Source organism: Cadophora gregata, assembly GCF_030347475.1.
Source record: "Cadophora gregata isolate MNR1 chromosome Unknown scaffold_5, whole genome shotgun sequence".
Lineage (NCBI taxonomy): Eukaryota > Fungi > Ascomycota > Leotiomycetes > Helotiales > Ploettnerulaceae > Cadophora > Cadophora gregata.
In genome coordinates, this window is record NW_026695928.1 from 572,986 (window position 1) to 585,496 (window position 12,511).

General features: G+C 49.8%; 3 protein-coding genes across 3 annotated transcripts; 2 read left to right on the plus strand and 1 right to left on the minus strand.

Annotated features, from left to right (window-relative positions):
• Positions 1–1,083: 1,083 nt before the first annotated feature.
• On the plus strand, positions 1,084–3,664 carry ONS95_010992 (uncharacterized protein; the record flags this gene model as incomplete). Its single annotated transcript, XM_058504586.1, has 4 exons — positions 1,084–1,129; positions 1,209–1,437; positions 1,506–2,604; positions 2,654–3,664. 4 exons carry the CDS (start codon positions 1,084–1,086, stop codon positions 3,662–3,664), a joined length of 2,385 nt encoding a protein of 794 aa, XP_058359142.1.
• Positions 3,665–8,202: 4,538 nt separating this feature from the next.
• On the minus strand, positions 8,203–9,985 carry ONS95_010993 (uncharacterized protein; the record flags this gene model as incomplete). The annotated part of the gene is made up of 5 exons (XM_058504587.1): positions 8,203–8,552; positions 8,603–8,912; positions 8,961–9,515; positions 9,573–9,742; positions 9,793–9,985. 5 exons carry the CDS (start codon positions 9,983–9,985, stop codon positions 8,203–8,205), a joined length of 1,578 nt encoding a protein of 525 aa, XP_058359143.1.
• Positions 9,986–10,387: 402 nt separating this feature from the next.
• RKI1 (ribose-5-phosphate isomerase rki1) lies at positions 10,388–11,740 on the plus strand (the record flags this gene model as incomplete). The annotated part of the gene is made up of 2 exons (XM_058504588.1): positions 10,388–11,219; positions 11,271–11,740. 2 exons carry the CDS (start codon positions 10,388–10,390, stop codon positions 11,738–11,740), a joined length of 1,302 nt encoding a protein of 433 aa, XP_058359144.1.
• Between the last annotated feature and the right edge of the window lie 771 nt (positions 11,741–12,511).

Here is a 12,511-nt window from a genome sequence, read left to right on the forward strand (position 1 = left end):
CCATCCCATCCCATCCCATCCATGCCGTTGACATTTCGCGGCTAGCTCCTCTTTCGAGCTTTGGTCCGCGCTGGCTTCCCCAGACCAACGGCTTGGTCGGCGAACTTCACCGATCAGTAAGGGACAAGTCAGCTAGAAGCAACAGACTAGAAGAGACTTCTTTCTCCGTACTCCTTCGACCACACCCACCTGCTTGCCCCTGTCTGATCATCTGCTGTACAGTAGTGTTCCGGGGTACTTGTACTTTCTCCACATTAGGAGGGATATATAGTGACATATACCGTTCCGCCGTCTGGGCAGCAGAGAGGAAAAGTATTAAAGCAATCTGAATGCTGCAACCCCAACCATAAATGGCTCCCACCTCCCACATTGGCAATTTTTGGATGCTTTGCAGTAGTCTTTGACCTCACTGCGTTTGTATTTGCAGAAGCACAAGCAATTCCTCCTCCTCCTCTACGTCGTTGCCAATAAGACTTCGGCCAGTCTGTCAGAGCAAAGAGTTTCGTGCCGTCCCGTTGCCACGCCTCTGCAGCACATCATCACCGTACAGCATCAAATTGGAGTGGACAGAACTCACAAGCCCCAGTCTGAGACCCCCATAATCCCCAGCAAAAGCCCTGTCTGTCTCAGTTGACTTGATTGCCGGGCCGCTGCCAACACCAGCCAGCCACTTGCCCAGCAACCTGCTCGCTCTGCCGCACCCAACGCAAAGATATTATTCCAAGCGGCCTGGGGCCTGGCTGTCAGAGCTTACTTATACCAACTCGGTGCGCGAACCCGAGCTTGGTGCATTTCACATCACATCCCATTTCCCCACAAGGCCCTCCACTACCGACGACAAGTTGAGCGCTTCCCCCGCCATTCTCCATCTTACCTGCATCGCATAGCATCGCATCGCATCGCATCTACTGCTTGCTGCTGCACTTTCATTTCTTCCCAGGATATCCACCTTCCATCAAAAGCGCAGTGCGACCTGTGAAAGGGGCAGCCTCAGCCGGTTCGAACCTCTGGTTATTAGACCGGCGAGACTCGAGGGTACAGACGGTTCAATTATTGTAGTCCGAAAGGACCGCCGACTTTCCCATGCCTCCTTCATTTGGAGCTTCCCAGGCGGCAATGTTTTCCACATGTAAGTACAGATTCCTCCTGCAGCTTGGAGTCAAAAGTATGGGAAATAGATTAGAACATACTGACTGAGCTCTCCGCAGTTCAAGCAGGGCTCGCGCCGCCACCGCGGCAGATCTCTGAACAAGAGGCGCCTAAATCTGCTACCAACGGCGTTTCCAAGAGAATCACCACTCCACATGCATGCGCGGAATGCAAGCGAAGGAAAATTCGGTGCGATGGACGACAGCCCTGCGGTCAATGCTTGGGCTGCAGGTCTCCAAAGCCATGTTATTACGACAAACATCGCCAGAGAGTCATTCCTTCTAGGAAGTACGTTGGCACCTTCAAAAATCCGGGGTGGCGGGGTAGAAGGGCTGGATTGCTAACATTCGGGACAGAACCCTCGACGCCCTCTCTCAATCCCTAGAAGAATGCCGGTCCATTCTCAAACGGTTATATCCCACTCGAGATGCCCAGTCGTTACTGCCGCTCTCTAGGCAAGAGCTGATCTCTTTGCTGGACCGCTCCGGCTCGCAGAGTGCGCCTTCGCAACGATCACCCACGGGCTCCAACACGAACACCTCACCAATCTCCCAGGAATTTCAGTCTCCTCTCGCTTCAACATCAGAGGACGACCGGAGCCTCGCACATCTCGAACAAATACCGAGTCAAGACACAGAGTGGGACGAAGAGCGGAGGAACCGAGATCCAATACCTGCCGAGGCAGATGATGTCAATGCGTTGTCTCTATCGGTGGACCGCCAGTCTTCATATCTCGGTGCAACATCTATTAAAGCCGCGTTCTTGGTTATGTTGAAGGTTGCACCGGTACTACGATCTTTCCTTGCGCCTACGAACGGGAACAACAAACAATTGAGCACCGCCAGTAATTACCCTACACCTCGACCCAATGGTCCCGTCAAATCCCTCTCCTCAATCTTATGGTCCTCCGAGGGCCAAACTCTAATTGATGCCTACTTCAACAGGGTTCAAATATTCGCGCCGATGCTTGATGAACCGTCTTTCAGAGCGGATTACTTGAGCGGCCGAAGAAATGATGCCCCATGGCTAGCACTCCTGAACATGGTGTTTGCTATGGGTAGCATTGTAGCGAATAAGTCGGATGATCACAGTCATGTCACTTTCTACAGCCGAGCCAAAGAGCATTTAGGACTCGATTCCTTCGGCAGTGGACATATTGAGACCCTACAAGCTCTTGCTTTAATGGGAGGACTTTATCTTCACTACATCAACAGACCCAACATGGCGAATGCTATCACAGGCGCTGCTCTGAGGATAGCTTGTGCCATGGGTCTCCACAGAGAGACCGCTCCAGAGCAGGGAGCTGTCGATGCCATGATGATCGAGCAGAGGAGGAGAACGTGGTGGAGCTTGTTCTGTCTCGACACGTGGGCATCCACTACCTTGGGACGACCATCAATGGGTCGATGGGGAGTTGGAATCACTATCCGCGCCCCAGAAGGGACTCATGATCCAGTAAGTGTCACCGGAGCTTTTCTACCGACCAGCTGCTAATTTTCCACAGAACGTGATCGGCCAACACACAGGCATCATTCCTTTGATTGAAAATATCAAGTTCTGCAGAATTGCCACGCAAATCCAAGACGTTCTCGCACAATCGCCACTCATGAGACCCGAAGATCGCGCAAATCTTGACCGGCAGCTCGTTGAGTGGCATGATAATCTTCCCTGGATTCTCCGCTCTACCGAGCCATGCCCAGAATCGATTTACACTGCAAGATGCGTCATGAAATGGCGGTACCAAAACCTCCGCATAGTTCTCTACAGACCAGTTCTCTTGAATCTTGCAAATCGTGGCAACGAATGTACCCCAACTCAGGATGAGCTCGATGCGATCGTCAAATGCCGCCTGGTGGCCAAACAGACAATCGAGGACATCGCTCGTGAATGGACGCCCAATCAGATGCTTGGCTGGAATGGGGTCTGGTTTCTGTACCAGGCCTCTATGATCCCGCTAGTCATGATATTTTGGGAGCCTTGGAACGCGCAGCAGGTACGGGACTGCCAGGAACAGATCGAAGTCGTACTGGAGGCTTTTGACGGCCTTGCCGATTGGTCTCTAGCAGCGAGGCGTAGTAGGGAGGTCGTTAGCAAGATGTACGAGGCAAGCAAGCGGCCCCTGACCAGGCAGACTAGCCCGCGATTGGGCCCGGCTATGATGAATGGGAACGGCAACGGGGTCAACGGCAACGTTCCCGCCATGACGTTGAATGGGATGAACGGAGTCAATGGAATGAATGGAGTCAACGGGGTTCACGGAGGCAATCCGATGGCTATTATGAATGGCACCAGTGGCATGAATGGCCACATGATGGATGCGAATGAAATGCACCAAATCGAAATGATTGGGGAAGATGGCATGATGCTCATGGAGCAAGGAGTCTGGGACCTCGATGGAATGCTCTGGCAGAATCTACCTGATGGACTCGATATGCCTTACGATGGCATTCCCATGCCGGATTACGACGACGGTCCCGTCATCGGCTATGATGGGAATTACATGATGCATCAATAAGTCATCACTCCTCAGTGCGATCTTGCCTGATGTCGAACGGACAGTTTGAACATAGTTGAGAAGAAGGAAAATCTGTCGGCGTTGCGGCTGCAGTGGCTTTCCGATACCCACCACATCATGAGCACCAGTCTCCTTGAGTATATATGTCATATCATGATTTTCTTATCACTGTTTGTCGATTTTCTCACCATATACCCCTCGTTCGTTAGGAACGCTGCTGCTGCTGCACTGCGAATTTTGCATTTTACATACATATCAAAAATTGAACATATCGATCTTCACATCACCAAGCTGGATATTTTCCACTTCGTGCCCTGCTTCACAAATGCGAACACCTGCAGTTTGAAAGTGACATCTGCACCCCAGACTCTCCCCACAAAATTCACCCCCCTGGAGTCGAAAACTCAATCGAGTCGGTTACACTATCTAATCGAGTCATGTCGTATCACCCCATCCCCAAAGCAGAACTATGCATCTCAGAATAGAAAACTGCAGAGTAATTAAAAAAAAAAAAACTCATTTGATACCCAGCCATGAGGCGGTTGCAATCTATCTACTTGCGAGAAGCGAGAATTGCAATATATCCTTCATGCCCGACATACTTCGCTTGCGGTTACAGTGGCAGTGGCAGTGGCATTGCGGGATCTGGACCTGGGCCTGGGGTGGGAAGAGTGTACCGTATGGCTTATGGCTTATGGCTTATGAACGGGTAGGGACGGGATTTGGGGATGCTGGGCGGGCGGGGGGGCGCCAGGGAGGGGAGGGAGGGGAGGGAGGGAGGGAGAATGAGCTTGGCTGTTAAGGTGGGATGGAGATGGAGAGGGAAAGTGGTGGATGGGAATGGAAAGAAGAGCCGGAGAGGCGGGTGAGCAGAGAGTCGAGGTAAGACAGGTAGGCAGACATTTAGGTAGTACAATACAGGCAGGCATGGCATGGAGAGTGATCCAAAAATGCCACATGGTTACCTGGCTGAATTCATATTTGCAGGATCGTAGAACTGGACAGAGTGAGTGAGTGAGTGAGTATCGTACAATGGATCCGGACCCTGACCCTGATGGTGAATCATCGCATGGGGTAGCACGACGAGCCTGGCGCCAACGAAAGGCTGGCGTCTGTTGCGGGACTCGGGAGGGAGATAGGGAAATGTCTTTCAAGTTTTTGATAGCTTGTTTTTTGGGGCTTGTTTATTTACTTGGCAAACCTGGTCACTCACTTCCTTGGGTGGGTGTGCCTTACTACATGACCTGGTAGACTTGGTTTATGGGACAGTTGACTGGCAAAGCTTGATGGATGACGAGTGAGTGGGTTCAGAGAAGGCAAGATTCGCGGTTTTGGTGACGCTGCTGTGGTGATCAAGGGGTCTGAGGAAGGACGAGCCTGTGGAGACAGAGTGAGAGGGCGAGTGAGTGAGTGAGTGAGTGAGTGAGTGGCATTTAGCCTATTTTCCCATTCTTTGGAGGTGGGGGGGGGCCAGAGGGGGCTTTGTTGAATGCTGTGCAGGGTTGGGGTGGGTATGGTTTGTAGGTGGCCAAGCTAAGGTAGGGGGAGGGAGTGAAGGATCATTTGGCTTTGGTGGATTTTGTGGGGTAAGTATGGATGGATGGCTGGAGGGGATGGGACGAGACGAGGCGGGAAGGTATGAGATCAGGGATGAGGGGTGAGGGATGAAGGATGAAGGGTGGAAGGGCAATGGGGTGCAAAGTGTAGATTGTCTGGACCGTGTGCACTCATGGCGGAAGGGATCAGGGGTTGACGACGAGAATAGAAGAGATTTGCCTTTTTACTTTGAAGATTTCTCAATAGTTTATTACTGATTCGCGTTGCGGGTACGGCGTATCTGTGCTAGTACGGAGCGGCCGAGTCTGGACTCATAGCATACCATTTCTGGCGTTGAAATAGATGAATTGCTTCTTTGCATTTCCCTTTTCCGTGAGAGTAAACATGCAAGTCACTGAAGAAGTCGTGGCCAAGAGACGGAATCTAGCGGTTCAAGGACAAAGTGGATGTATGAGTGATCAACATCATGATAGTGAGAAAGTGCAGAGGGACGACAGACACGGTAAGAAATGGACCAAAGTGTCCAAAATGGATAGACGAGGATAAACGCAAATCTGGAGGATGTGCAGTAGCTTGTTTGACTAACTAGGTTTGCTAGTCTGGTCCAGTGTTGCTCATACCATGTTTTGGATTCTGTATATTTGCTTTGTGATGTTGATCTTGATCCGAATACGGAACGAAAGGGGAGACCAGAACTGGGAACTGGAAAGATCGGTACGAGCCGAATGTACCCTCATGTATCGCTACTCAGTACCGAGAAACGAGTGATATGTGTCTAGTTTGACGTCCAATGTCCATATTCGGAGGTAGTGGTGCAGTGTCAATGCATGTGAAAGACTGTCGGTCGGTATTAAGGCTAGAGGTTCGATGGACCTGTGGCTGGAAGCAGGTAAATAGGGATAAAGTATTGATGATACACTGGAAAACTGGCAGATATGGTGATCCGCACCTAGGGTCTTAATATATGCTGGTAGAGAACCAGTCAGGTATAGAATATATCAAAGAAGGTTGAAATATGCTTCTGAGGAAGGTTGAGGTAGGATGTGTATGTTACATTTCGCGGGGGTACATTGACTCAGTAGGGCTCAGGTAGGTACGACAAGCTGGTTGCTACGTAACTAAATTGACGGCTGTATGCATTCAAGCTTAACTTTGGATATGCAGGTGTCTCACCATCGATGCTGTGCTGAATGCGGGATCTAGGCCGGTACTCATCTGCACTGTTACTTCGGCTAGACGTTAGACGACGTGCATTCAAGGTCCCCTTTCTTCTACAACGCTACTTTAGGTCTGGGGAACTGACAAGCTCTTCTTAGCCGGTAAGGATCTTCATGACTAGTTCTTGGTGTTAGAAGTCAATATAACTTGTTGCGAGACAGCCGAGAAAATTCTCTTCTTCATGTCCAGTTTTCATGCTTGTTTCTCCGCATCCAGTGGAAACAAAATTCGGTATCCTATGATTATCTGCAGCTCCTCGTACGACACTTCGATGCGATGCCTGGATCGGGCGTTGACTACTCTGAACTCACATAGTCGGAGTGTTTTCCTGCTCTTCGCGTAGCCCATTGTAGGTCGTACAAAGCACTGGCTTGCAGTCAAGGGCTATGAAAACCATGCATGACTAACGCTACCGGCTCTCAGAACCGAACACGGCATATTTCTCTCACATTTGCCCTTCAATCCTCTACCGACTCACTACTCCACCCTCACCGCAAGGCAATGACACTTGTACTATTACAGTGAATTGAAGCGAAGGGGGCTTGATCTGCAGACCTCACTGCATCATTCATGCACAGAGGCCGTCACCGGATCATCTCTATCCCGCTTTCAAGCAAAAACCAATGCATTCGTTCGACAGGCTTGAAAAGTCATTCGGCTTTGGGGGCCAGGGGCCCGACCGCCCTCAAACGGCGCGAAGGTTTGGCGAGAAATGGGCGTCACTGGACGGCCTGATAATTTATCTTGCCTGCAGGGGTCGCGCTGTCCTGCAGCAAAGCTATGTATGCATGCAATGACTAGTCCTCCCTGTGTAACGCCCACCAAGCCCCTGCCATACCTTCTTTACCGGCCACGGCCGAAATCTGGGGATGGAGATGGAAAAACTATTTAGGCGGCTTAAGCGGGAGTTGTCTCCTCACCCCTTCAGCGAGTGGTGTGCTGAGTCGGGTAGATGCGGGGGAGACAATGTACACTTGTACCTATCGTGAAGGAAAGCTGGGGATCGAGTGCACTTCAGATCGGAGATAAAACCAAGAGAGGGTGGTGCGAGATGATGATGTGCGGATAATTTGGAAGACGGGCCGAGATTTGCGAACGAGCTGGAATTGGCTGGTGCACTTACACTCCCTCCTGAGTCTCTAACTTGAATGATTGCGGTGAGCTGATGATAGGGTTGAGTGACTTCCAGTGGATGGGAACAAGAAGTTTGGTAGCGATTGTCGTTGTTGCGGGGAAGAAGATGTGATAGGAAAGGCTTTCGCGACGATGAAAACACAGGGGTATATTGGTCTAGATCACATGGACTGGCACGTGCTTGGAGACCAACCACTGACCTATGAAAAAGAGTTGGTACATTGAGATATCGAAAAGAAAGCTGGGGCTCTGTTCCTTGTTTAAGCCCTGTCAACATAGTGCGAGAATATAGTAGTTGTGGCGGGAGCAGGCATTATGACTTCCTGCCACGGCGCCGTTCTGTACAACTGTTGGCTCTTGAAGAAGCGAGGAGCGGGGTCGCCAACCACGCGCGGGATGTTCTCTCAAGTAAATTTCTTCTGTAAAGTGCTTTTGTGGAGCTGGTGCCATTACTGTCCGTTCAGATGATCCCCGCCGCTATCATGTGCTGTCCAGACTCACTCCCAATATAATGTGAGGTCGAGGCCCTTGGACGAGATACCATGAGATCCAGCCTAACGCCTTCAAATGCTGAGGTTTATCGTTTTCGTAACACTGTCCTTCGTGATTCATCATAGTGTCGTAAGTGGTCATATTCTTAGTACCTGAGCTTTGCTCGTGATACCATCGAAAATACAGAGGTTATCGATTGGAATGTATTGCTTCGTAATGATCTTGATCACTTCCTGGGCTACCATACCACCAGTGAGTGCTGAGATATTGTGTAATTCGCCGCCCTTGGCACGGGCGACTTCTGCAGCGATCCGAGCCAGGCGTAGATTTGACGATGCCCCAGGGATGTTCTTGTCGATTGTGGCAAGAATCTCGTTGCCACTCAAAGAAGGCACATGAGATGTTGCCTGAAGGCATAGGTATATTGGAACAAGGGACAGCGGCATCATGTACAAGGCGGCGCTTTCGTTACTCTCCAATTCCTTTCCTGTGACAGTATTAGCATCTGGCACAAACGTTTAAACACGAGCTACATACTAGCCACGTCCGGGTTGATGGGTGTTGTCAAGTCACTTCCATGAATGAGCTTGATGAAAGCTGCGTTTTTGCAGAAGCTCTCGACTTCAGTCGCATCAACATTTTTCCCACGTGGGTGCGCTCGAACAGTCTCGAGGACTTCAGCAACATCTTGTCGAGCTTTGCTTTTATAGATGCCTTGTAATTTGACATAGACCGTGGATTGGGCCTTCATGTCAGGTACTGAGCCAGGCAACGGAAGTTGGTTATGTTTTTGATGGAACTGCTTGATAGCATCGGCAATGATCCAAAAGCTTGAGGTAGATTCTAGCTATATTCAGTCAGATGGGAATAGTAAGCCGTATTATGTATCACGTACCTCGTTTGGTTTATGGTCGAACACTTCCCTGACAGCACTTGACAGTGTTGGGGCAGAAACAGTCTTTAGAACTGCTGCAACTGCCTCTTCGAAGTTTTCCTCGCCTCCTTCAGGGTTATCAGTCCGAGTAGCATCTGCTACGAGCTTTCTAAATGCAGTTTTGTCTTTGTATGTTGACGGAAGCGATCCATGATCCTCCTTCCATCTGGCCAGGAAGTGCAAAATCAATGCAATCCATGGTATATGGCCATGCTCATGAGCACTTTGGCTATCAATATCTTTCGTCAGATCCGCAGCGAAATTCGAAAGCTCATCCCAAGGTGTGAGAAGTCTCAGATCAGTAGTGGCGGTTGAGTCTGGGTGCGTATCGACAATTGGAAAGCTACCAGGCAAAAAAGTTCGAAAGTACGAATAAAATCCCGCAGAATGGATGGAAATTAAAGGTACTTTGTGCTCCAAGGCATACGACTGGGCAGCTTCGAGGGCTTCAGGTTCAATGGGATTCGTGTATAGGATTATGGTGTACTTGGTATGGGGGTCAAATGGCCAGTCGCCCTGAATACAATAGTTAGTTCTCAAAGGTAGTTATACTGAGATCCAAAGGGTGTCTGCCTTCTTTGGCTGAAACCAGTCTCCTTTAACATCTGGATTGAGCTCCTGGAGGAGCTTGACACAGCTCTTTGCCCTCGACATTCCTAAGCTCCCTTCATCGAGGAAGAAGTTGACTCCGAGATCAGCATCTCCAACATTGGCAAGGTCTGCAATTGTGAACTTTCCGATACCTTGCAGATCGATAAGCCAAAATGTATAACCAGCTAGCTTGAAGGCTCACCTGGAAGGACCAGATTCTTCAATGTCTCGACACCAACTGCACCTGCACCGAAATTAAGCAAGAGAAGGTGGGCATCTTCCAAAGCCTGCTGTCCACTAGCTGCCCATAGCCGCAACTGTCTGTCGTATTTCTTCTCCTTGTCTGAAGGCCCAAGGAGGATTGGAGGGGCCTGGTCCGTAATCACTTCAGTCATGTTGTGGTGTATATCGGGAACAGGCCCTACTCGTTGGTAGAGATGAAGGGGTGAAGATTTGTTGTTATGTCGTGGTCCTACAAGAAAGACCCTATGCAAAAACTTCCTTAAAACGAGGGTGGATTAGAGAGCTGAAGATTTGTAGGGGTTCTAGAGTCTGATAGCTTGCTCTATTTCTCGAACGCGGCGTCAGCCTAGTGAGGGAGATGTTGATATGCTTAATCTTATCTTCACGTGCTCCCAGCTCTAACCACTTCAGGTTAATGAAGAACCTCATTCTGCTGATTCACCGTGCGCCAAGAATCAACCCCTCAGCCAAATAGCTTGCAGATTTCCCTTGGGCACAAACCCCCACCAAGCTGTCACTAGTACATCTCCCCTCCTCGTTCTCTTCGTAACTTAATGGACACTTCCCTCCGTCGAATCTTACTACGAGGAAGACCACGCCCTAAACATCATACAACCACGACCACAACTTTCTGGCCAACCTTCCAATTTTCAAGTCCCGCCCAGTCTTTGGCACGCCATTATTCCGCAACAAGGCTCAACGTTATCTGCCCCAATTACTCATTTGCAGCCCTCCTGCGCCTTCGACAGAGTCCGAAGTCTCCGCGGACCTCATACCTCTCTAGTTATCAGAAATCGAGCGAAGGTCTGTTATTCAATAAAGTCAACTCGTCGCTGATCAGTGTCGGTCGAATCAATCATACAATGGCAGCGTCTGGGCCTGTTCCGGAGAATGCTACACCTGCAGCCCAAGAAGTAAAACCCCTCACTGGAGTCGAAGCTTCGAAGCGTCTAGCGGCATACAGAGCAGTCGAGGATCATTTCGACCCGTCATATAGTTACATTGGAATCGGATCTGGTAGTACAGTGGTCTATGTTGTTGAAGCAATTGCTGCCAAAGGACGAGATGTTACCTCCCGAATGACCTTTGTACCAACTGGCGAGCAGAGCAAGCAATTGATCATCGAGGCAGGTCTTCCATTGGGAAGTATAGACGCGCTACCCCCTGTTGAAGTGGAAGAGACTGAGATGGGCCGGGTTTCAGCACTGCACGTCGCTACGGGACTTCAAGATTTAGGTCTGAGAGGGAAACGCCAAAGCATCGATGTGGCATTCGATGGAGCAGACGAGATCGACGAAGAGCTTAATTGTATAAAAGGAGGTGGAGCTTGTCTGTTCCAGGAAAAGCTGGTTGCAACAGCCGCAAAGAAGTTCATCTGCGTGGCTGGTTAGTTGGATTTCCCGTGTGATCCGTCCATGAGTCTAATAACGATCGCAGATTACCGAAAGCTTTCACCTCGACTACTCACTGCTTGGAAAGCAATTCCAATAGAAATCTCTCCGATGGCTGCACCGACAATAAAGAGAATTCTCATTACTCTTGGCTCTCCAGATCCCAGAATACGACAAGGAGGTAGTGCAAAGGCTGGCCCTGTCGTAACAGACAACGGAATGTGGATTATGGATGCTCCATTTCCCAAATTGCTCCTTCACTCTGATCTGCAGCCGCATGATCATGGCGATGGTGAACATGGCACGTGGGAGGTCCACAACCTCGGGCGCAGATTGAAGAGAATAGTGGGTGTCTTGGAGGTCGGATTGTTCCACGGCAGAAATGGAATTCAAGTTGCCAGTGCCGGTGAGGAAGGTGGTGGACAGAAGCCCATTGCTGCATATTTCGGAATGGAAGATGGGTCAGTCGAAGTCAGGGAAGCGAAGGAAGTTCATGCTGTGAAGTCACGGCCATGATCCAACTTCCAAACTTGGAGAAGAGATGGAAAGTACGGAGGTGGTGTTGATTTGCTACTATGCCAACCCTCACATTTTGAGCTTGAGGAATGATAGAAGAGATATGAAGCATGGCATTATGTTTCCTTTCCTTCCTTCCCTGGGTCTGCTTCCCTCGGAACAGCAGTACTCGCAATCACCACCCTTGACTGAGTTTGATGAGATCTAGTCAAACTTCCAACTCAGACCGCCTTCTGAGCCACCACTCCATATTCTTCGCATTACGTCTGTCTCCCACCCAGCTTCTCCTCACTTTTCTTGATCTCCTGTTCTACCCTTGCGACGCGCACTCGAATTGCATCTTCTGGTGCTTGGCCGATCGCTGTCCTTTCGTGTGACTCGATCTGGTCAAGGTAGCGTTCGGTGGGTGAGTATAATGGAAGATTTTGCACATCTGGCGATTTTGTTTCTGTATTTGTTTGACGAGCTCGGCTATCAAGTTGGTCAGCGGTAAGCCCAGTGACCATATCTACCAGGCATAAGTACCCCGATTCCGACCCGATTTTGGCTCTGTCGGACATTTGTACGAATTGGGATATTTTATTAACCAGCTCAAGGTACAGCCTCGAACACTGGTCGTTCATACTGGTACTTTATATGACTTCTGGTCACCGCGAACAATCATTTCATATCAAAGTGTTCCCTTACCGCTCCTTCGCACATTGCGAATCACAACCAACGCTGAAATTGCTACCATTTCGTACTTATTCCTCGCCCATTCACATACCTTGA